The sequence below is a fragment of the Protomyctophum bolini genome, assembly GCF_963924005.1.
Source record: "Protomyctophum bolini genome assembly, chromosome: 16".
NCBI lineage: Eukaryota > Metazoa > Chordata > Actinopteri > Myctophiformes > Myctophidae > Protomyctophum > Protomyctophum bolini.
Window position 1 is genome coordinate 36,785,065 of NC_137877.1, and position 26,095 is coordinate 36,811,159.

At 43.7% G+C, this 26,095-nt stretch overlaps 1 protein-coding gene across 1 annotated transcript in view; it reads left to right on the forward strand.

Moving 5' to 3' along the window:
• Positions 1 to 603: 603 nt before the first annotated feature.
• The window catches only part of fhip1b (FHF complex subunit HOOK interacting protein 1B), a 44,353-nt gene continuing 18,861 nt past the window's right edge, over positions 604 to 26,095 (forward strand). The window contains 7 exon segments of the mRNA XM_080786296.1: positions 604 to 926; positions 8,015 to 8,412; positions 13,543 to 13,672; positions 14,305 to 14,400; positions 16,473 to 17,118; positions 21,917 to 22,351; positions 24,796 to 25,026. Coding sequence (XP_080642422.1) covers positions 16,996 to 17,118; positions 21,917 to 22,351; positions 24,796 to 25,026 — 789 coding nt within the window. The 5' untranslated portion in view covers positions 604 to 926; positions 8,015 to 8,412; positions 13,543 to 13,672; positions 14,305 to 14,400; positions 16,473 to 16,995.

The window sequence follows — 26,095 nt, forward strand, 5'->3', positions numbered from 1 at the left end:
CCCCCATCGGTCCCTGTGTCCGAGCACGAACATAGCGCCATAGCGTTTGTTCACCACCAAGTGTCACTGTTGCACAGCCCTAACACACAGACACACGCACACACACAGGCCAGGGAGGAGGGCTTGCCTAGTACACAGTACAGTACAGAGGGCTTGCCTTAATACAGCACAGCACAGCACAGCACAATTCAGACGGGTCTGACTTTTCGTGTCGTGTATGTGTACAGCACAAACGAATGTCAGATGCAGGGTGTCAGTCCGTGGCCAAATTAAACGGGCCAATTTTGGGGTATAATTTAATTGACATGAAAAAAGTTTGAGGAACCAACTAGCTCTGTCTATGGACCAGAGCTAGGAACCAACCAGTACTGAATAATGACCAACATACTGTCTTGTCTGTAATACATCAATCGTGGGAGACTGGGAGTGGGACGTCACGTGGGTTCGGAATAGCGGTGGCTGGCGGCCCATGACGGGCGGCGAGCGTTCCCTTGCTATGCGTGCGTGCGGGTGTGTGTGTGTGTTTGTGTGTGTGACAGTGGAATCCAAGTAAGATGGCTGCGGGAAACGAAGATCGAGTCGAGTGGTTGTGAAATCCAACACACACACACACACACACACACACACACACACAGTCAACCGCAGGTTGTTTATCTGATCCGCACACATTGGTGGCCTGGCTGGTGTGGGACGCGCTCGTTCCCTTTTCATCTCTGAAGGCATTTTTTGTACGTTTTTTTAAAATGGGGAAGTAAAGTTGTCTCCCTGGCAACTGATGATCATCACCACCATCCTCCTACATGGGTCTGCTACGTTAGCTGCCTTCTACCACCAGAGCTCCCCCAAGCAGGCTAAAGCTAGCACCAGCTGTGTGTGTGTGTGTGTGTGTGAGGGGAAAACAGTGGATTATTCTGCACGTACACAAGGTGAGCAACTCTAAAGAAGACGCCGAAATAAGAGCAAAATATTGTGTGTTAAAGATCAACAATGTCGTGGTTATGTCAGATGTGTGTGTGTGTCACTGTGTGTGTGTGTGTGTGTGTGTGTTAATGCCTGTGCCCAGTTAGCTTAGCAACGAAGCTCAGTCGCAATAAGATGCAACCGTGCTTGTTGAGATGCACTGATTGTTGTTTTTCTTGAGTTACACACCCCATGGCTTGCATCAACACAGTACACATCAAGTGACATCATGCATGATGGATGAAGTCAATACTTGTCATGATTTGCAAGCCCAGACAGCAAAGAAAACAAGGTCACTGCATTGCAGAGCCATGTTGAAAATAACAAGGCATTCATTATTTTTGCTGTAGTGTAGAGATAAGCTAACGTTACGTTGGCTAAAATAGCCTTGGTGTGTGTGTGAGTGTGTGAGAGAGAGAGAGAGAGAGAGAGGGAGAGAACGGGTCTTATTGGCTTTTAATGCTGCTGAGGGACTCCTGTGTGCTCTACTGACTATAGCTGTATATGACTCTCCCTCCAGTCCATATGTGTATTATTGTGCAATATGGCTTATAACCTCGATATTTCTCTATTATTATAATCATATATTGTAGTATTTTCTTTTAATATTGTGACTTGCATGATATACACACGTTATAGGTGTGAAATTAACACTGTTGCTGCTGAGTTGGAGTTCTCAAATACGGCAGTCCTCCTAGTTTAGCTTTCCTGTTTATTTATCATGCATTTTCAGGGTTTCTAAGACTATACAGATATATTGTACCATATCATATCTGGGTTAGCGTGATGTACATGTTGTCCATATCGCCCAGGACCGGCCTTTTACAGGGAAGTGTGTCTGATGTCTGTACAAAGCGTCTCTCCCCCCACTGGACTGTGAATTCAGTTCACTGTCCAACCAGTATAGTTGGTGATTGTTCTTCAAGCTTGATTAGATCGGATTAGATCAACACCAAACTGAGGGAAATCAATCAAGCGCATTCGAGAATAAAGGGGGTTGTAAATGTAACAATCTCTGGACATACTCCAGGCAAGTATACTATAATGGAACTGTGTACTCTCTCCCACCCAGTCTCCCTCCCTCCCTCCCCCCCTTAGCATGTAGAAAATTTGCTTAGGGCAAAACACCCAGACCTTATTCATTCGGTGAGTGTCCCTCCCCTTTCACTGGATAAAATAGTCACAGAGAGATCTCCTAAAAGCATATATAGGACAGGATCTAATTGGAGCATGACTCTGTTTTGGCCAAAACAACTGCTATGATTGAGGGTCATGTGCAGCCAACATGCCTCATATAATGCTCTGGCAAGCTTGTGCTAGATTAGACCTTGCAGTCCGAGAGTGAGTGAGTGAGTGACTGTAGCAGGGAAGAGACTTGGTGCTATTCATTTTACAAGCTATGACACACACAGTCTAGTTCACAGATGTATTTTTCTGTTTTTTGTTGTTGAGGAATCCCACTGTATCAGAATATATGGCTGCACTTTGAGCTCACCTGGCTGTCTTTTATTATGGTACCAAAGAATGTGACCTGCAAATGAGAGGTAATTTGATTGACTGTAGTTTTTATGTTGTCCCACAATATCAGTTCTTCTGCCAAGACCTAACAAACTATCTTCATAAAGATTAGCAGCAGAATATTGTTTGAAATTAGATTGCCCTGTGAGTTCCAGTGTCTTCTGGTGAAATTGTACCAGTTCTGGTGAGATTGTAAGTATAGTAAGTTATTTAGTTTAGTGAGTGTAACATATGTAGCTAGCTACACAATTATTTATGACTAAGTAATCCAGATTATTTTGTTTAATTGTAGCCATGATATGAACATCATCGGATACACAAGATTATTTATTTGTAATGATGATTTTTGGTGTTTACTGTAATATCTTTGTGTGGCTCATTTGGCTTATGGATGCTTAAGCCATTACTGTGTACATCCATACCACACCATTATGTAATAATGGCATTTTAATTGTAATTAGTACGCCTGATGAATGGAGAGATGTACAATGTTCTGGTTAATATTAACCCCTTGTTTAAGGGTAAGGAGTTGAGGGAAAGGTGCAAAAGCAGACCAAATAAGATGTTCAAATTAACTTGTCTTACCATGGCACGCACGCACGCACACACACACGCACGCACACACAATTGTGCCACCTTACACATTGTAGGTTGCTTTGCCCTGTTAAGCAGTAAACTGTAAAGTATGTCAATTGTTATATACCTGTATATGCCTTTGCCTTTGGGAAATGGTTCTTTCTTTTGTTTTTAGTTTTTATAGTTGCCAGTTGCACTGCTATTGTTACAGAGATTAAAATAGGGTCCCAAAACGCAGTTTAGTTAAGGGACGCAATAAAACAACGACCTCTGCATCCACAGGATGCACTACTGTACTAGTACTGTACTGTTTTTGATTCCAGTTTATTTTGCTAGCTTTAGTTAAAATAATCATTTCTTCTTCTGTTTTCTACATGAATATAACCACATTATAACCATTATAAATTAAATGGGAGTTAAATGCTGCAATTTGTAAAAAATGGCAAAATATGACTCCTAAAGTCGTTGAAGTGGGATAAAATGTCCCTGGAAGTCATCTAAAAGACCATTACATTGAAAACCTATTTACATCACTGTTGTTAGTCTTGTGTGGCTGTGGCTCAGGAGGTAGAGCAGGTCGTCCAATGATCCCTGGGTCGGCGGTTCGAATCCCGGCTGTGTCCTTGGGCAAGACACTGAACCCTACATTGCCTCGAATGAGTTGGTCGGTGTGAGCTTGCCACCATTGGTGTGGGGAGTGAGGACGCTGGCGTCGACTGTTTTCCGCTTCACCTCCCAATGTATGAATGAATGCAATTCATTATTGTTATTTTGCTGAATACAGTCATGGCTGGCTAGTGGCTACACATTGGCTGACTACTCATTTTCTCTTTTGAAATAATAGCTTTGATGTTTTTTTTATTAGATTTTTGTCTTGATGAGACAGCGTAGTTTTACTTCAGTTTGACAGCCTCGACTATCAAGGCTAGTGACCCTGGTGGTGGTGGGTACGTTTGTGCGTTTTGGAGTGAGAACTCGAAAATCTTTTAAATTGTGTCCTGGAGGCTGGCTATAGTTTGTTGAACCCTTTAATTTCGGAGCAATTAAGGAATCTTCTTGGCAAGCCTGTCGTCAAACCTCAAGAAAGTCTGCATCTTAGCTCCGCTGCACACTAGTCTTCTCTCACAGAAACACAGTCATTCAACCAGGTGTGCTGCTGCTGCAGTACGTCCAATGTCCTTGCTGCTAGCGCATCACTGGCAACACTTGCGTTGCCACATCCTTACAAATGAGAGCAGGTCACATGACTACCCCCCCCCCCCCCCCCAAAGAATACTACTGTGTATGTGTGTCCTTGTTTCCTTATCCCATTTAGGCCTGACAACGACATTTAAAAAATGTTTTCTAAATCCTGACAGTTTTCTGAAAAACCTTATGTTTCTGCATCAGTGGTGCTCAATATTTCATGTCAAGGACCCCAAAAATGATATGTAATTGGCCCGTCGACCCCCATCTGAAAATATGTTGTTTCAGGGACCTCACCCAGAAGCAAAGATTTGAGCTAAAAACGAACACTCTGAAAGAATATATTCAAACCTTTGGGCCACATTTTCACAGATTTGTCAAAAATAGCAGAACTACAAGCTATGAGCTTGTAAATCTGCTATTTTTCAATAGCTAAAGCATAACATAATGCTTAAAACACCAAAGGGGTTCCCACCCAAAATGGGCTAAGATGGGTGGCATGGAAGCAGGAATGAGGCAGAAAGAGTGTGATTTGTAGCGCTCGTATGAATTATCATGGAATCATTCCAACCCACGCCTTTGGGCCCTGTGTGGCTTCAGTGGTTTCACACCCCGCTCCAGCTAACACCGATCTCAAATACAAGGATGGTTCTTCTGTTTGGATTCAAGCCTGCTGTGATTTTAAAGCAACTAGGACTGACCTCCGGGGTTTGCATTTAAAAAGTGTTGGTGTGAGAGGCAGGCTGAGCCTGAGAGCAGACATGGCTTGTGTCTTAAGCTTATGAGTAATTACTAGCTTTAGATGTATTGAGATACCACATTTTTGAGTGCCGAATCGCATCGCATCGCATGTCCCCCCGCTTCGGATCTTCGGTGTGTCGGAAAAGCGTGCGCACCCCATTATAATTGGGGTCAGGAGGACAGCAGGACACAAGTGGCTGAAATAGAATTCTGACTTCTGTCCTGTCCTTCGGATAGATGTAACATTTCTGATGTGAAGACTTTTTTTGATGTATTATTATGAGTGGCAATTGGTATCCAATGTTCTTGTATAATTTAATTTGTGTCTGTTGTTTATATCATGATACCAGTATCGGTGTAGTTGCAATGGTAAACATTCACAATTCACTAGTTCTTCATTTTACCATGGAGTCCTTTTTATGCATTATTTTATTTTAATTTAATTGTGTACTTAAAATGCTTAATACCAATTTCTCTTTTATCATGGTGAGCAATTAATGCCATTGTGTGGCTTCCATAAAAAACTAGATTATTAAAGAATTGTATTGTATTGACAATTGACATTGACATATAGAGCTTGTCAACGGGTCAGTTGTCAGCAAGATGGCTAGTTTCCTATTCTGGGTCAAACGGTAGTCAAAAATACACGTGATTTTGATCTGCTACTGTATTTTCGGCAAAGAGATTTAGTAAGGAGGGACAGAGAGTTCTCCAGCAACGTGTTGTGAAATTGTAATATGCAGAAGTACAGATCTTGGAAACAAAATGATCGTTTCCAAAATCGATTATGTTATTAAAATCGCTTGTCAATTTAATCAATTACTTTGATTAACTGACTCACCCTATACTCCTTCTTGGGGCCCCTGGTGTGGAAATTGTACACAGTCAGTGAAATGTCTACAGAGTCTACTCTAGATGTGTGTGTGTGTGTGTTGGTGTCTGGTGACACTCTGGATTCACTGGCAGGCCTTTACTGTTGATGGCTGCTGATACAACATCTTGGCTTCAGCGTCCCACGGGGAAGGGAAACACATCATCCCTTCTCTGATGCATGCTTCCAAGGCCTTGTGAGAGGGCAGGCGATGACTCCTTTCCTTCATAGATAAATTTATGTACCAGTAGTACATTATACAATATCAAAGCGTACGCTTGAATTAAAACATAACTGCCGCCAAAGACAACGCTGCGTTTTGTTTAACAAGCTTTAATGAAATGATCTTTGTCTTAGACTTTAGATTTTGGCCTGGTTGAAAAAACAACTTTGCTAGTAGTACGAATAATATTCAGAAGAAATTATCTTGGATTTGCTGGTCGTGGGAAAAATGGATGAATGAAAAACAGCATGAATGCAACTTGGTAATTATCACAGTAGAATGGTGGTTAGGTTATTGTGGAAAAATACACTAGAGAAATAGTCTATTAGAAAACCATTGTTTAATTGAAAAGGTTACCCAGTATGACTTTACACAATATAGATTGTCACATGCATTGCACATAATATAATAAAGCCGGTTACACTGCTGCATTGAAATCCTTTTTATTCCAAGCTTTCTTCAACAGTGCAAAATTGAAATGAGAGTAGCCCTGATACCATTTTTTTCAGACCGAGTATGAGTACAAGTACTTCATTTTTAGTGACCGGGGCCGGTACCGAGTACAGAGTACTTGAGGGTGGTATCGGCCCGAGTAACCGATACCAGTATCGGTATCAGAACAACTCTAATTGAAATAACAAATATAAAATGAGTGATTTGAATCTGTACTGTATGTTACGGATATAAATAAAACTCTGACAGGATGGCAGGATGTCCCAAATGGGGTATAATCGTAGATTACCGGTATTTATACAAAGTTAGTAAAGAAATCGGCACAAATTGACACAAAGTATAAAAACGTAACATTTTATTAATAAAAAAAAAAAGATATCATTGCTTTTGCAAAAAAACAGCTATTCGATTCTATGGTTATAATAATTCTATGGTTTCTATGGTTAAAACAACTTAATACGGCGCCGGATTAGGATTAGGATTCTCAAGATTAGGCAGCTTTAGCTCACGTTCAGCTTAAGCAGGACCAACGGCGAAGCCGTATGTTATCCTGCATATTACACGTCTACTTGGTACCTACTTATAGACAGTATGATCAGCTTACACATTTCCACTTCCATTTGCAACAACAAACGGAGGCAGAGCAGTGCTCTGCTTAGCAAGACAAAACAGACTGCAGTGAACGCAGTAATTGACTAAATTAGAAGCAAGTGTCCAACCAAGCCGTGCAATATAAATATGTATTATGTGTATGTATCAAACTCTGTAACTATGTGTATGCATGTGTGTATGTATGTGTGTTATATATATATATATATATATATATATATATATAGGCTAAATAGTGCCAGGCCAGTAAATTGGCTGCAGTAATGGTGCGTGGTATTAAAGTGAACAATGCAGTGTACTGTAATATCTACTGTAGTGTAGGGGGGGCACAGTGTCAGATATGTCAGCATACATACATACTGTAGTATGAGGGGGTGTTGTTTTAAAACATGGATTCCATGATTCCCGCTGCTTCCGCACAGGTTTTTAGTTTGACCGCTGAAAAAAGTGCAAACTCGGCATTTGTGTCGAAGCTTAAAGGTTTCATGAGATTATATTTTCTTTTCCCTTTTTTTGTTTGTTTTATGACCTCAATTACACCCAAAAAACCTGGACTTTGATGAACATTCAGTGGATTTTCTGTGGTCTGGAGTTTTCTCTGGGGTTTGGAAGCCTTTTGAGCTGCAATGAAAACGGGCAAAACGGTGAAAATCTGCTGGCAAATCCCATTGACATAATATGGGATTTGCAGGCTGCCTGTGACATCACAAACAGCAGGAAAATCAGAGAGCACTTGGTTTGAGCCAGAAAACCCCAGACCATAGAAAGTCTACTGAATGTTAAAAGATCAGGTTAATTGTTTTTTAAAGTAAAACAAATGTCACAAGAATGTCGAGAATGGGTTAAAACCAAACTTATTCTCCTTATTGCCGCCCCAGGTTAACGGTTGACATCTGTCCCTGCCTGCTGCGCTGCGCGGACAGTATCCCTGACTAGAAGTGTTCTAGCTGGCCCGTTTCCCTGCCAGCCCCCTGGAACAGCTGGGGCCATGTGACCAGGGCTGCCCCTCTGCCTGTGTGGATTAGTGTGGACCATAGATGTGCCAGGGCTGCCCCTCTGCCTGTGTGGACTAGTGTGGACCATATATGTGACCAGGGCTGCGGCTGCCCCTCTGCCTGTGTGGACTAGTGTGGACCATAGATGTGACCAGGGCTGCCCCTCTGCCTGTGTGGACTAGTGTGGACCATAGATGTGACCAGGGCTGCCCCTCTGCCTGTGTGGACTAGTGTGGACCATAGCCAGTATGACGCTGTAGCGCTGACAAGAACATGTTCAGGTGAGAGACTCCTTTTATTTATAGCTCCTGACTGTCTTACTGGCTGTTTGGCTGTGTGTTGACCTCTCTCTCTCTCTCTCTCTCTCTCTCTCTCTCTCTCTCTGTGTCTGTCTCTCTCTCTCTCGCTCTCTCTCTCTCTCTCTCTCTCTCTGTGTCTCTGTGTCTCTCTCTCTCATTCTCTCTCCAGTGATGTAAATAGGTTTTCTATTTAATGAGTCCCGGGATGCAGGGATGGTCTTTTTAGATGAGTCCCACTTCAACGACGTTGGGAGTCATATTTTGCCATTTATTTTCCTTTTACAAATTGCAGCATTTAACTCCCATTTCATTTTATATGGTCATAATGTGGTTATATTCATGTAGAAAACAGAAGAAGAAATTATTATTATAACTAAAGTTAGCAAAATATTGTTCATGCTGAGTACAGTATCGTCAGTGCATCCCGTGGATGCAGAGGTCATTGTTTTATTGCTTCCCCTTAACTATAAACTGTGTTTTGGGATGCACTGTTTTAATCTCTGCTCGACCCCCCCCCCCCCCGCTCCCTGCCTTCTCTCTCTCTCTCTCTCTCTCTCTCTCTCTCGTCTGCCTGGTTGGCATACATACAGCCATACTGCATGAATCACCTGTGTGATTTGAGGCATTAGGGTTATAACCTATTTCTTCTGGCTTCACATCCTGAGCTGAGAATTGTGATGGTGGTGTTGTTTTTGCTTTGCATATTATATTGGAGGCATTGGACGGAGGGCAATGGAATACTACTGTCACTAGTGAGGAAGGAAGGATACAGTCAGTAACAGCACAGTGATCATCAATTTCCAGATTCGCTCCAAAGTTTGGGCCTATGTACTGTATGTACAGTGGTTGGAGAGAGATGCGGGGGGGGGGGATTAATATACATAATGTTCCACTGAGACTACAGTACGGCATGCGACAAAATGTGACCACTCGTGGAACGCATTTTGGACACGTTTATGTCTTAATGATGTAGGAATTGCTTTCTTTCATTTTTGTCATTTTTTCCCCAGATGTTCACATTTATATCACTTCCCTTACTTTTTAGTTTGAAGGACTTGTCTTAAACACACAGTCAGATGTGTGTTAAGCTCTCTGTTTATCTAAGGTTTCAGCTCTGATGCCAGCCACGAGTGAGAGATCAGCCAAGACAGGGACTCTCGCATTCCACAAATCCTGATTTTCCACAAGCTAGTTTGCCGCCCGTGCCCTGAACAGTTATAGGGACCAGCATCTGTATTTCCATGAAAAACTCAAATGAAAAGTGCAATTTTTAGCCAGCAACAGCTTTTAGATATTGACATTTCCGACGCAAAAGCGAGAATAGAACTTGGACTTCCACCATGTTTAATGTTTTTCAAAGTTGTCCGGAATATTGTCTTTTGCAATATGGCAGCCATTTTTAGACCTGAGGACGATTCTACAAATGCTTTCTAAATCCTGACAGTTTTCGGGAAAAACCCTATGTTTCTATGTCAGTGGTTCTCAAACTATTTCATGTCAAGGACCCCCAAAAATGATATGTAATTGGCCACCGACTTCTGAAAATGTGTTGTTTCAGGGACCTCCCGGGAAGCAAAGATTTGTGCCACATTTTCACGAAAGAATTATTTTTCAACAGCTAAAGCATTAATTCCCACCCTGGGCATCATCAGACATTTAGGAAATGTTGTCTGCGCTCCTAAACCGAGAATGATTATCGTTCACTGTTTCCCCAGCTGCCACTCTAACCTCTCTGTGATTAGCAACTGGCTGTGTGACACCGGGCCTATAGACACGTTTGGCGTTATTGCATAAACACCCGGAACTTCCCCATAAATCCACCACATGAGGATTCTCTGCGGTCATTGTGGTCAGAACCCCCCATTGACATACAGTTTAGAAAGCCCTGTCGAGGTCAGCACATCGCGACTGGGGGAAGGAGGAGCCTCTTAACGCACTGAGGTGCCTTAACCCATTTTGGCCTGATGTCAAAATCCTGACATAAAAACATATGTTTCTGTATCAGTGGTGCTCAATATTTCATGTCAAGGACCCCCAGAAATATATGTAATTGGCCACCGACCCCCGTCTGAAAATATGTTGTTCCAGGGGACCTCCCCAGAAGCAAAGATATGAGTTGAAAACGCTCACTGTGTGTGAAAGAATATATATTCAAAGATTTGTGCCACATTTTCGAGATTTTTCAAAAATAGCAGACAAGTTCATAGCGCGGCACTCTGTGTCACACTATGAGCTTGTAGATCTGCTATTTTTCTATAGAGGGTATGTGCGGAACGCCCACTGAGTGGCAAAAAACTACTTTCTGGCCTTGACAGCCCATGCATGCATCCAAACAGAAAAGTCCTGTCTGATTGCATTAAACAATGTTAAACTCACCAACGTTGCAGCTGTACGAAAAGCTTGAATTATCCTCTTTCTATCTGCAAAGTTTTTGTTTCATAAAAATCCACCCATAGAAACGTTATGAGCTACTTTCTGTCAAGAAATGCCCTGCATTTGATTATGTCAGTTTGGAAGTGCTTGTTTTCAATAACACAACATTTTGCTGCCTCCTGCATTATGTGACATTTAGAAACGGGTGGTACGGCAGGACGGTTGAGTGATTTCCAACGAGCGCTTCCAAACTCCAACACTCCAACATGCTGCTCAATGTTTTGCCACTCAGTCTAGATGAGGGGGGGCGTGTCCCGAGAGGAAAATCATGCATATTGTGCATACCGGTACTCTCTATCGCTGAAGCATAACATAATGCTTCAAATCCCGTCCAGAATGGGTTAACGCACTGAGGTGCCTTAGCGTGCCACTTCAGTGTTCAAAGGTCATGACGAGGCACTAGTACAAGGAGGAAGGCGGTTTCACCACAGCCGCAGGTTTCCTTATTGTCGTTGGAGGCTAGCCAGGCACTGTATGTGCTTCAAGTATGCTACCGGTGTCTAACTTTAAGCTCAGGTTAGGTACATGTAGTAGAAAACCGGGCCAGTTGCTTGGGATGTTAATCTCAAGACAAAAGTGCTGTCTTTTCAGTGTTCTGTTCTGACTTTGTTTTGAGGTGAGTAGAGATGAAAACGAATGCTGTTCTGGAGACGGTTATACTGTTTCACAACCTTAAAGATTGAGTCTCTCTCTACCTTTCTCCATTTCTGTTAGTCATTAAGCCAGCAGGACCATAAAGTGAATTAACCATTAGTTTCGAGGTTATAGCAGGCGTTGTCTATACTCTACACACACTGCTTGGAGTAGCAATCGCGTTCTGTCAAGGAATCTTCATCTTGTGTGATATATTTAATTTTTAACCTGTTATATCTCGTGCAGTAAAAACCTGGTGCTGTTTTTGGTAGTTGCTGTAGCTGTATTGCACCAATTACTTTGTGTTGTTGATGATGATGATAAATTCATCAGAGTTCTCAATCTGCCTATCTGGGAAAAATCCCACTTGATGAAAACCCTAACCCTGGTCTCAGCATGGTGGTAAAGAGGAGCCTGTCTGTCCTGAACAGGCTGCCATGCAGACCTTCAGCTATAAATACACAGACACACACAGCAGTGACCAGTGCTAGAATTCAAATTGGCCTGTGTGTGTGTGCGTGTGTGCGCACGTGCGTGTGTGTGTGTGTGTGTTTGTGTGTGTGCGTGCGCTATAATAGTGAGTCATCACTGAGCCCTCCAAACTTTCTCACCCAACAGACACAGAACGGACACACAACACTATCACATTTTCTTTTCTCTCTTTCCTCCTCACTGAGTCACGTAAACACAGAGCGTGAGTTGGAGAGGAACAGGGCTGGAAAACATGGCCGAGTCCTAGTGTTTGTTTTGGATACCTTTTAAGTGCGTCTATATTTTTCCTCCATGGGCCGAAGGGAAGTTTGTTGGGGGGAAGAGGGGGGGGGGAAGGGGGGGGGGGTCACTTACTTCCCGAAGCACCGCGCCCAGTGACAGTCTGATGACATTATCCCATTTAGATTCTACAAATGTCCTCTCTGAAACATGACAGTTTTCAGAAAAAACTATGTTTTTTAAATGTCAGGGTGCTCGAACTATTCCATGTCAAGGACCCCCAAGATTATCTGTATTTGGCCACCGACCCCCCCCCCCCCCCCCCCCCCCCCCCCATCTGAAAATATGTTGCAGGAACCCCCACCTCCTCCCCAGAAGCAAGTTAAAAAAACGTTTGCTCTGAAAGAATATATATTCAAATATCTGCGCCACATTTTCAGGATCTTTCAAAAAAATATATATATATTTTTATAAAGCTAAAGCATGGCATAATGATTGAAACACCAAAAAAGGGTTCCCGCCCCAAAATGGGTAAAAAGAGACTAGCCATTGTAGCTCAATGAGAGGCGAGGCCTCCGTCTGGAAGGAACCCGTCCTGGGGTTGATGTTCCAGGAAGTTTTGGGGTTGAAGCAGGCAGGGTGGAGCAGCAGACCAGACCAGACCAGTCTCTCTGATCTGAATTGCTGCTTTCTTACGTAATCCTTCTTGTTGCTGGATTATAAGCACATACGGTCTTCGTCACAAAACAAATGCCAATGCTGTCTGTCTTCTGCCCAATCCTGCACTTATACTTGGCCACCTCCAGAATTGTACAAGGAATTATTATGGTACAATTCTTGTAATCACTGTACCCAATAATTGTACCATTACATATCTCTGCTCTCGGGAGGAAACCTCATAACATAACTCCAAAATGTTCATTTTTCAGGAAATAAGAAATATACATTTAAACGATGCAACACTGCCTCATCAAAGTTGGTGTTGTGACTTTAGATATTGTCAATTGCTTGCATGGGAAGGAGAGAGGTGGTGGAGTTAGCTGTTTTAGCAGACAGTTTGATGGTCCAATGGAGTTAAGAGGTTCTGTCCAATGCGTTCTTTTTACTACTTTCCATTGGTTCAATATTTTCGAAAACAACACACGGACGTAATGGGTGTTCAATAGCTCTGATTTATGGAGTAAAAAACACAAAAAAATTGAGTTATGAAGTAGAACATTATGCGTATATGATTTGCTTTGTCAACTTAACAGATAATGTTGTAGTCAAGAAAGCCAGTTTTGTCATAAGACCGTATAACTGACAGTGTCATAACGTTCTCTCTCTCTCCACAAGCTACCTAAACCGCCGCTGAAGCTGACGGGACGTGATCATGCCTGTGTGTTTGGTACCAGGATGTAGTCACGGGAGCCATGGGTCACTCGCTTCTTGGATGACAAAAGGACCAGGAGTTACTGGATAAAAGGTAAGGGCATGAAACTGTAGCTACGCTATTGTATCTAGCATTGCATTAGCCTGGTCATTTAAACTGTAGCTACGCTATTGTATCTAGCATTGCATTAGCCTGGTCATTTAAACTGTAGCTACGCTATTGTATCTAGCATTGCATTAGCCTGGTCATTTAAACTGTAGCTACGCTATTGTATCTAGCATTGCATTAGCCTGGTCATTTAAACTGTAGCTACGCAAAATGGCAGGTTTACAACACTTTATTGTTGTTGTTTTTCTTCTTTGTAATTATTTGTTCGGTCCAAAATGTTGTTTGTTGTCATGATTTGTCACAACTCCAGTTTGCTTTGTCCGCGGCGTAAAAGTCTTTTTGAAAAGCCTATGGAGAAAATGAACGGGGGAATTCACTTCTGGTTCTCACGTCGGTATGAAAGGTGGCGGGACTGTGACGCGCTATAGACAAAAATCACAGCATCGAACTAATCTTTCAGTAATGGTAATAGGAGGGATAGTGAGTGTGACTCTCATTGTTGGAAAATATTGTATAGTTTCATCATTATCGAAGAGAGTCTCTGCAAGGAGGAGTTGTATGCAACAGGTTGAAAGTTTAGTTGATGAACTTTTTATCATCTTTTTTTTTTTCTTTAGCTCACCTGTAACTCTTCTGACATCTTGAAGAACCTGCAACTGGACCGACTACCTGAGGAAACCTGCGTACCAAGGGCGGATCTGGAAGTTGACAAGGTGCGAGGCTAAGCCGCCCTAGAGCATTCAGGGCTGCGGCCACTAGTGCCCTACATTGCTTATTCAAACACAATCAACACTGACACATTTACATTGAATGAATCCCATTTAGACCTGAGGACGATTCTACAAATGCCTTCTAAATGCTGACAGGTATCTGAAAAACCCAACAGTTTCATGTCAAGAACCCCCAAAAATATGTGTATTTGGCCGCCAACCCCCATCTGAAAATATGTTGTTCCAGGGACCCCCCCCAGAAGCAAAGATTTGAGTTAAAAACGTTCACTCTGAAAGAATATATATTCAAAGATTTGTGCCACATTTTCACGATTTTTCAAAAATAGCAGACCTGCTATTTTTCAATACCTAAATTATAACATAATGCTTAAAAAGCGGGGAGAATGGTTGACTATAAGCCTGTATGCCTACTGAATTCAACCATATCACTGTACCAATGTGAAGGACTGCCCTAAAGACGTTCATTGTCTCCACCAGGCCGAAAGCATGGGGAGAGAGTATGTTTTGCACTCCGTCCGAGTGTTTGTGTGAGACCAAGTATAAAATGAGTGGATCTCTTGTCCACTAGTCCCTTCCTAACATTTCTAGTTTTTATTTGTTGACGAAATTGTCAATATATTTAGTCTTAGATTTAGTCATCACAGCTTAGTTTTCATGTAGTTTCCATTTAGTTTTCATCAATGTAAAAAAAGGTAGTCGACGAACATTTTTCGTTTCAGTGTTAGTCGACGAAAGCCCTTTTCTAGGAACCAGAATACCAGAATAAACATGCACAGTTCTGTTATCTCGTGCATTATTATGTTCTTGTACTTGGTGTTGGCTGATCGCTGATGTAAGCTCCAGTGGGGCATGTGAAATCAACTCGATACCAACCGTAACAGGGTGGCACACAGTCTTTTTTAATTGTTTCTGTCGGAGTCGCAGTTTCCGCCGTCTTTCTATTGATGTTTGGGCTCTGGGGGGGGAAGAGTATACCGTTTATACCCGGTATGTCTCTCTGTCTGTCAGCAGACCGGGAGATCTCTCTTAATAAGCACTATTTCAAGTCATTACGTAGCATATACTGAATGGAGAAGCAAACTGCAGTGAAGTTATTTCTATTCTCACAAATTGCACTTTCATACATACCTGTGAACGGTAGCGCTTTGACACGGCACAGCTCTTTTTTTTAGGGTGGAGTTTTCTTTTAGATAATGGGAAATTAATCATTAAATATTTCTTCAATCCCACTCCCAAGATCCCCCATTTTGGGAGTAAAAAAACCCATGTTTCTATGTCAGTTGTTTTCAAACATTTTCACGTCAAGGACCCCCAAAAGTAATTGGCCGCCGATCCCCACCTGAAAATATGTTGTTCCAGGGACCCCCACCCCCCAGAAGCAAAGATTTGAGCTAAAAAAACGTTCGCTCTGAAATAATATATATAAAGATTTGCGCCACATTTTCACGAAAAATGTATAAATAGCAGATCTACAAGCTCCAATAGCTAAAGCATAACATAAGGGGTTCCCGCCCCAAAATGGGTTAAAACTCTGAGCAGTCTAAAAATAAGCCCCAAATTACATTGTATATGTGTAGATATACAGTAGATATACAGTAAGAAACCTGAAAAAGCATCAGGCCACACATTTTTTTTTTCTCATTCAATTTTTATTAGTTTTTTGAACAAAACACAGAGCAGTCATTATACAGTGTATAAAATTGAACTCAAAACATTCACTCACTCACACACACACACACACACACACACACACACACACACACACACACACACACACACACACACACACACACACACACACACACAGATCAGGCCACACATTGATGTAGGACAAATGAAAAGGGTCTCAAAGGAGGACTCAAATATATAGTATATATAGGCTTTTTGAAGAGACTTCACTGATAACCGGTGGTCCTAGTAAAGAATTATGGTTATTTTTTCAAGAAAACTGTCAGTCGTCCTCGGGTCTAAATGGGTTAAAGCTAGTTAAAGTTTTTTATTTTATTTCCATAAATAGAATGAGTTCTTTATATGTTGTGTCTTCTTTCCTGCAGCAACGTGTGCAGAGCGACAACCCCCCGGGCTATGGAGTGGTGTCGTCTTCAGACTGGATGACGGTGTGGGGGATGACGGGGGGGGTCTTCAGGAGTAGCTGACGTGACGTGCGTTCAGCCGGGGACGCCCGGCGGCCACTATTAAATCCCGGTGATCGTCCATTTTTCACGACAGAGTGAGATTGACTCCGAGTGACAGTGGTGTGCCCCGCCGCCGCTGCAGCCCGGCTTGACCACAGCACAGCCTCTCTCTCTCTCTCTCTCTCTCTCTCTCTCTCCTCTCCCAACATTCCTCCATCTGTAGTTTTTCCTGGGTCCTCCGCCCTTTCCCCTCCCTCCCCCCCTTTCCCTTCCCCTCTCTTCCCCCCCCTGTCTTCTCCCTCCCTCCCTCCATCTTTCTTCTCCGCCCCTCCCGGCTCTCTTCTCTTTCTCCTTCCGTCCCACCTTCTCTCCGGCCACCTCTGTTCCGTACGGCCTCTTTTAGTTTGTTTGTCGTCACCACCACCCTGTCTGTTTGCTCAGCATGAGCTGGCTGAGCAGGTTGAACCCGCGGGGGCCCGGGAGTCGTACCGGGCGGAGTGTGGCCCCGCCCTGCACCGCTGACCCGGAGACCTGCCTCATGGTGTTTGAGAACCACTGGAGACAGGTGAGGGGACGACTGTCTCGTTATAGCAACAATATAGCAGACCTACAAGCTCAAGACATTTTCTTTCAATAGTCTTCTAAATCCTGACAGTTTTCTGAAAAACCTCATGTTTCTATATCGGTGGTGCTGCTCGACCCCAAAAATGATATGAATTTGGCCGCCGACCCCCCCCCCCCCCCCCCCCCCCCCCCCACCAAAGATGTTGTTCCAGGGGCCTCCCCCCCAGAAGAAAGAATATTCCAAGATTTGCGTCCACATTTCCACTATTTTTCAATAGCAAAAGTATAACATCATGCTTAAAACACCAAAAGGGGTTCCCGCACCAGAATGGTTTAAGTTGCACAGCTAATTAATTATACCCAAGCTAAAACTTTTCTTTGATAATAATCACGTTCACAATGTTGTGTTATCCACAAGCTATACTTGCCAGCAGGGCCACACAATGTGAACATCAGGTGGAAGAAAATATGTTTCCGTTGGGGTGGGTTTTTACTTGCAGCCTGGACAGCAAACTTTGTGGTAAACCGTGTGTTGCCATTATACACTTTTACACTTTTGAAAGGTCCGTGCGTGCTTGCTACACCGCAGCATCCTGCCTGCCATGTTTGTACAAAAATGAGTATTGCTGGTATGTTACCATAGCAGTGCTGCTAGCTAAACTGACGCCGTCTCTCCAGTTTCTAATGAACGTGGAGTTACAGTACAGTATTGATTTTGTGTGTGTGAGTGAGTAGGAGCGAGGGGGGGGGAGGAGGATCTATTTGCTAGTTAGCTTTAAGTGCGTGTGTGTGTGTGTGTGTGTGTGTGTGTGTGTGTGTGTGTGTGTGTGTGTGCGCTTGCATTACTATTCTTGTGAGGGCTAAATGTTCCCACAAATATAGTACAATTTGAGAAATAGACATTTAGCGGTCACGACAGGTTTCCATAAACAACAACCAGAGCAATGGTTGTTTATGGTTAAAATTAGAGTCGGACGTTCATTTAGGGATGGATTCGGGTTTGGATTTTGGATTAGGCATTTAAAGTTAGGATTATAGAGCTTAGTTTCTCAAGCCTAATGCGGCTTAATCAAACCTAATACATAATGCAATTATGCTTCAACTAATTTGATTGAAATATTAGGTCGTGACTGCAAAGATGAAACGGAGTGGGTGGCAGGTGGACATCCGCTATGGTTTCTTCCTCGCAAATTCCATCGCTTCCCTTGCACTGTAGGCTGTAGTGGAAGCATTTCTAAGACGTTGATGTCCTCATAAGTATTGAAATTCAAGTGCGTGTGTGTGTGTGTGTGTGTGTGTACAGTACATACATTGTACAGTACAGTACATTGGCTTTATGCAGCATTAGCCGAGTGACTTTCCAGTTTTCCACTCTCGGGACAGCCGTGCTTTTCAGAAGACCTTGGCCTGCTGCCAATGGCGTTTATCACACTAACATGCTGCTACGCTGCTGGATTTACAAACAAGCATTTTCACAAAATGTTCAAAAATAGCAGACCCTACAAGTCCATAGCTTGTAGATCTGCTATTTTTCAATAGCTCAAAGTATTCAGCAGACCTTGGCCTGCTGCCAGTTGCGTTTATCACACTAACATGCTGCTACGCTGCTGGATTTACAAACAAGCAGATCTCTATCTGCACCAAGCGTGCAGCACACAGACAAGCTAATTCATCATCACGGTTAGCCGACTTGGCGAATCTATCATCCAACTCTGTGCAACTCTCCATATCGGGTTACTCTCAACACATAGCCAAGTGCCAAGCTAGAACAAGTGTCATCGCAATATTTTTAACCCATTTTAGGCCTGTAGTCGGGGGGAAAAAAAAGAAAACAAGTTTTCTGAAAAACCTTATGTTTCTGTATAAGTGGTATGTTTTTAAAAATGGTTTTAAAATGTTTTTAATTAGTGCACTAAAACATCTGAACAGACTATATTCATATCAATATGTCTGGGTCCCCACCCACTCACTCAGGGTTGACGTGTCACACCTGTAGTGATGGGAGCGGGGCACCAAAATGTGGTGTTTTGATTGGGTAATGGGGGCACTCCCTTATTATAAAAGTACAAACTTGTGTGTATGTTCACATGACCTGATGAAGATCAAATAGATCGAAACGTTGTCAGTATTTAAATAAAGAACGGGCTCCATCCAATCTACTGAAATGTCTTTTAGCCCAGCACCCAGCCTGTCGATGTGCGTATTCTACGTCTGCTCTGTATCAGTGGTGCTCAATATTTCATGTCAAGGACCCCAAAAATGATAATATGTAATATGCCCCATCTGAACATATGTGACAGGTGCCAGCTAAAAGTGCCTCAACTCGCCAGAATGAAATGGTCTAAAATGGTCAAAATAAAATCGTTTTTTTTTTCATGTGATTTTCTTTTTTTTTCATATTAAGACAGTTTGAATGTTGAAGAAGGTTTTTATTCCAACAGATTGTTCATTTGGGCAAATTAAACGTATACATTTATATGTCAAAGTAGGCTTGTTTTTTAACAATGTTTTGGGGCCGGAGAAGCGCAGTTCTGAGATTTGCATGTTGTTTTCGATTGGTCCTGAGATCTCTTTGTTCTGAGGTTTCACGCTCTGGTCACCGCCCATTAGCGTGCTTGTGTGTTTATAAACACAGAATTATTCTACATGGCTATAGTATGGAGGAGCTTTTGGGTTATACTTTACAGGAAAATAAACAAAACCACGTAGCTACACGCTCAAATACGCTTCCCAGCCTGGAGAATAGACTTCCACCATCACACAACAACAGGCTAAAAGCTAGCTAGCCTAGTTAGCTAGCTGTCTGTGTGTCGTGTGTTAACAGAGGGACATTGTCTTAACTGCTGAGATGTTGTCATAAGCATCTAAACACATGATTTCACTCCTAAAATGTATAAAACTAATAATACATGTGAAACGTTGCCCGTTAGTGCTATATTGCTTCATAGCCATGGTGGTCCCATGGAAGAGTGTTGCTGCTTATTCTTGTTCTTTTCCTCCAGCCGCAAAGAGCCAAAATAACTCGTCTTTTCTTTAAATCATAACTCGCTCATTTTTTGCTCATTTAAAAAAATTCAAAATACTATATAAACTACGAAATTCGGGCTTTCATTTTGTATATAGATCGTTTGTGTAGGCCGTCTCTACGAAACGGTATCAAGTGAAAAGGAAATGTCGGAAAATCGTTTTGTGTAAAAGATCGTCAAATATATGGCCGTTAGTACTGTTAATTCAACATCCGGTGAGGGGAGGATACGGATTGTGTATGGAAATCAGCGCATACAGTGGGTGGGCTTTAGACCGGATGTAAGCCACATCCACTAAATGTACACTAAATAGAAATAGTAGACCTGCATAAAATGGTGTAGCCTACTGCAGCTATTTACAACCAGGTAGTGTATAAGTGAAATTGAACACTTAAATTAGTATTTAATACTTGAATACTTATACTTAGTATTTAATACTTAGTACTTTCAAAAGGGTTTATTGGGGCACCTTACAAATTGCATTGTTTGTTTAAACATGTCAGTGTTTCTATATTGCACTGTTGACAGCTTAAACGTTCTAAGGTGGTCATTGTGGGTGGAGTTAAGTACCTATTGTCCCTCCCATTGTCACACCCACTTCTATCCAGCTCTAAGGTGTTAAAAATGTTGTGAATATTGAAAGGGACTTTTCTCAGCTTTGGGTGAAAGGCCCCAATCATTTTAAAATGGTTATATCTCCTTCAATTATTGTCCAATTTCATTGAATGATACATCATATGAAAGCTTACATTCTGTACTTTAATAATCTGTAATAATCTGTAATCTGTAAAAATCGAGTTGAGGCTCTTTTTGCTGGCACCTGTCACATATGTTGTTCCAGGGAACTACCCAGAAGCAAAGATTTGAGTTAAGAATGTTAACACATTTTCACGATTTTTCCAAAAAATTAGCAGACCATTACAAGTTAATGAGCTTGTAGATCTGCTATTTGTTTTGTAGATCTGCTATACTTGGTCCCCTGCTTTCTTTGAAATCCAGTTTGACCCACCCCATGGTGTTCAGTATGAGCTGACTGAGCAGGTTGAACCTGTGGGAGTCGGTCTATATTTTCTCGCCTCTACAGTAAATATTTTTCAGCTTTGATTCCGTGTAGTGATTCTGAGATGCTTTAGCGCAGTGGTTCCCCCTAGGGGTACTTGAGAGGAGTTCCAGGGGGTACCTGGAGCTCAATTAGAGACAGTTAGGAACCAAATGGACCCTTATGGTTCTGTAGCTCTGAGAGTGTACAAATGGACCCGTTCGGGTCCGTTTGGTTCCATTTGTACACCATTTTGGGGGCGGGAACCCCTTTTGGTGTTATAGCAAAGCATTATGCTATGCTTTAGCTATTGAAAAATAGCTTGTAGGTCTGCTCTTTTTGAAAAATCGAAGAACCACTGACATAGAACCATGGCTTTTTCAGAAAACTGTCGGGATGTAGAAGACATTTTTACTAGAATCTGATCTCGGGTCAGAATGGGTTAAATTAACATTCATTGATTTTTTACAATATAAATTGGGGTCCCAGAGATAGAAATGGTTCAGAATCACTGATAGAGCCGTAAAAAGAAAACCTTCTCTCTGGCATGCCTTTACAGATGGGGGACCGGTCGGTCCCGCGGGATAATTAGTGTCAATCTGGGGGGGGTGAACTTGACATGAAAAAGTTTGGGAACCACTGGCTTTAGCTGGACGCCGGGGCTCTGAATGCAACTCTCTCTCTCTCTCTCTCTCTCTCTCTCTCTCTCTCTATCTCTCTCTCCCTTCCCTAAGGTGTCCTGGGTGCTGGAGCGACGCGAGCCGTCGTCCTCCAGCGACGACCTCACGGCCGTGCGGAACAACACGGACCAGATGCTGTGCCTGCTGGCGGAGGAGCGCCCCGGAGAAGGCGGCGGCCCCCAAGATGGCGGCGGCGGCGGCTCCGGCTCCGGCGCTCTGCCGCCCATGGGCCCCATCCTGAAGCTGGTGACGTCCGAGGACGTGCTGGAGCGCCTGGTCCAGTGGCACCTCCGCCGCGGCCTGGACGTGGACAGCCAGGGCGCGCTGCTCAAGCTCTTCGAGATGCTCATCGGCCAGTCCCAGCAGCCCCTGCTGCGCCACACGGCCGTCCTGCAGCCCCTGCTGCTGCTGCTGGGCGCCAGCGGAGACCCGCAGCTCGGAGGCTGCCCGCCGGCGCTGGAGAACAGCCTCGTGCTGCTGCTCAATCAGGTATATTATGGAGAACAGCCTCGTGCTGCTGCTGCTCAATCAGGTATATATGGAGAACAGCCTCGTGCTGCTGCTCAATCAGGTATATTATGGAGAACAGCCTCGTGCTGCTGCTCAATCAGGTATATTATGGAGAACAGCCTCGTGCTGCTGCTCAATCAGGTATATTATGGAGAACAGCCTCGTGCTGCTGCTCAATCAGGTATATATATGGAGAACAGCCTCGTGCTGCTGCTCAATCAGGTATATATGGAGAACAGCCTCGTGCTGCTGCTCAATCAGGTATATATGGAGAACAGCCTCGTGCTGCTGCTCAATCAGGTATATTATGGAGAACAGCCTCGTGCTGCTGCTCAATCAGGTATATGTTTGTATACACGCGGACAGAGAGACACCATCTTGTGTGTGTGTGTGTGTGTGTGTGTGTGTGTGTGTGGTGTCACCTCCTGTCCACAAGCAGCAGTAGTAGTAGCCTCCTGTCCACATAGTCACCTCATGTTCCATTAACACATTTAGTACCGGAACTGCATCAAAATAAAGGCGCTGCTTGCGCCAGAGTAATCGCCAGAGTAGTGATCGCTTCTATTTTGAAAGCCATGAACCGGAAATACTTTCTTAAAAAAGTTGACTGACAAAGTGCCATCACAATCTCCGATCATCTTAATATATTTATATACGCTCCAAAAAGAGTTCATATTTTGCGGGAGAGACGGATGAGGAGCAGAAACGCAGCGCCAGCATATCGATCCATTCATCACCACGGAGAGCGCCCTGGATGAGGAGATACGAGTCATTCTTTCCGCCGCGCTAACATGGGAGTCAATGACAAGCTAATAGTTTCACAGAGCGTTAGCATACGGCAAGCGAAAAGCGAAATGCCAAAAAAAAAAAAAGTAATTATTCTGAATATTATTATCTCGCCCGCGTCGTTTGGACGTCGCTAGGACGTCCACAGACGTCTAAGGCACCTCTCGGTTCCAATCCTTATGACGTTTCAGGACGTATTATGTACAAAATGTGTTAAGGTGCGTTCAAACTTGACGTGTCCAGTCGATTCAATCGCTTCACTTTGGTCACGCAGGTCAGCGTTGGTAAAAGAAAAAAAAAGTCCCTTCAGTCACGCTGATTGGCTGTAGATAGACACGGTGGGCCAGATTCAGGAAGCAATTTACGCTCACATTGTACTGTACCACCGTGCATTTTAAAGCATGGGTCGCTCATGGTAGGGCTTTAAAGGTCGAATGTCACGCCCCTCGGGAGATAAGAACGCTATCTTTCAATGCTATCATGATGATGAGGTCAGAGTGCCGATGAGCTTTCCCCATCGACTTCTATGCTTGGTGGCAGTAGTAGCATAGCAACTTATGCTACTATTTTGGTGTCACATTTAGCTTCATACTGGGTGAAAGTCTCATTCAAAAAATTATTGCAATTTCGCACTCGAGTCCCATGCCCCGGCCATCTAGCTCTCTCTGTTGCCCGCTGACGTTCCCTCAACCACGGCTAAGTTCAGCCTGCTGCGGATCCCTGCTCACAGGTTGAGTAGCAGCAGCACTTCAGCGGGGGAGAGAGCTAGATGCCCCAGGCTGATTCCGTGCCATTGCCTGTGTGTGTGTGTGTGTGTTTGTGTGAGTGTGTGTGTGTGTGTGTGTGTGTGTGTGTGTGTGTGTGTGTGTGTGCTGCAGTTCCCCTAAAAAACCCCACGCCAACCTCAATTGCATTCTAACTAAGAGTTTCGGGCGATTCTTATTTTTTTCAATTACATTTATAGCCAATATGACGCTAGCCTGACCTAGCCACTTGTTGCTAGCGCTGTAGCCCTTCGCGAGCGCTTTCAAACTGTTTTCAGTCAGACCACGTGATGTACTGTACCACCCATATTAATTTCGGGGAATGACAGCGGACCTTTAAGCAACTAGTCCACTATTCAACTAGTCGGCTAATAAATACACTAGTCTACCTTGTTGGTACTAGTCAACTAGTAAAATCACACCCGTGTGAAGTGAGTGGTGCAACTCCGTGTGGGGGTTCCTGCAGGGGTGGAGGGGGGGGGGGGGTTCCAGACCCACAGGAACGCACCCAGGGGCCCGGGCCGGTTCCGGCGTGCCTCCCCGCGTCCGAAACGGTTGAGAAATGACAGAGTTACCGTGTGGCTACATTAAGCAAGAACAAAAAGCATTTATCATGAAGTAAGCTAAGAAAGTAACAGTGGAATATCTATATAATGAAACTATACATATACACTATACTATGCTACATACAATGCAATTCTAGTGCTGTCTACATAACATGCTATAAGTCTGTATCAAGTGCTATCTAAGTCTCCATAAAGTTATCTAAGGGGGTAAGGTAAGTGCTACTAGCTCTGCCCTAGCTCATGGTTCCCTCCGGGTCGTCTCCTTGTCTCTCCCTCTCCCTCTCTCTCTCTCTCTCCCCAACCCCAGGTGTGTGTGTCCATGGCCCGGCAGCCGGTGGTGCTGGAGATGCTGTTCCGCGCGGCGCCCGCCCAGCAGGGCCCCACCAACCTGCTCATCTTCTCCCTGCTGGTGCCCTTCATCCACCGCGACGGGGCCCTGGGCCAGCAGGCCCGCGACGCCCTGCTGCTCGTCATGGCCACCTCGGCCAGCCACCGGGCGGTGGCGCGCTACATCACCGAGAACTCCTACTTCTGTCCGGTCAGTGGCGTGTCTTGGAAGGAACCCCTTTTTGTGTTCTAGTCCATGTTTTAGCTATTGAAAAATAGCAGATCTACAAGCTTGTAGGTCTGCTGTTTTTGAGAAATCGTGAGAATGTGTTTTTTTGTGGCTTTCGCCTTTATTTTATATATTTTATGGAGGGACAGACAGTAGGCTGACAGGAAATGGGGAGAGAGATGGGGGGGGTGGGGAAGACATGCAGTAAAGGTCGCCGGGGATCGGGAGTCGAACCTGCGGCACACACTGCCAGACTGGATTACCAGCCAAGGTGCCTGGACCGCTGAGCCACGGCCCAGGCCCAAAGTGAACGTTTTCAACTCAAATCTTTGCTTCTGGGGGGGGGGCCCTGAACAACATGTTTTGAGATGGGGGTCGGCGGTCAAATCCATATAATGATGTGCCTCCTTGACATTAAATAGTTGGAGAACCACTGACATAGAAACATGGGTTTTTCTGAAAACTGTCATGATTTAAAATGTAAAAATGTGGCGCAAATCTTTATATTCTTTCAGAGCGAACGTTTTTAACTTGTGTTATCTTTGCTTCTTGGGGGGGGGGGGGGGGGGGGGGTCCGTGGAACTACATATTTTGAGATGGGGGGCCGGCGACCCCCATCTCAAACAAATTGAAGACATTTAGAAGACATTTGTAGAATCGTCCTCATGGCCTATAAATGTGTGAACGTTGGTTTCGACACTTCTCACTCCATCTCACTCTGCCCTCTCTGTATGTGCCTGTGATGGTGTGTGATAAGACTACAGAAAGGGGAAGGAGATGATCATGCATTCAGCCCTATGTGTCTGATAAACTGCCCCTTCCTAACCCGGCTACTTCTCTCTTTCTATAGCTGTCTCTCTTTTACAGCCCCATATTTTCCCACCGTGCTCTTTGTGCTAATGCTCTGCAACAAGCTGTGGTTGTGCTTGAGGCATAATCTTATAGTATTAGACCCAGTCTGACTTGTTCTCCTCGATTTCTCTGCAAGTTCATTCAGGATATACCCGTGTTCGAATAAGAAGGTATAGTCTGTCCCTAAGAGTTGATATTT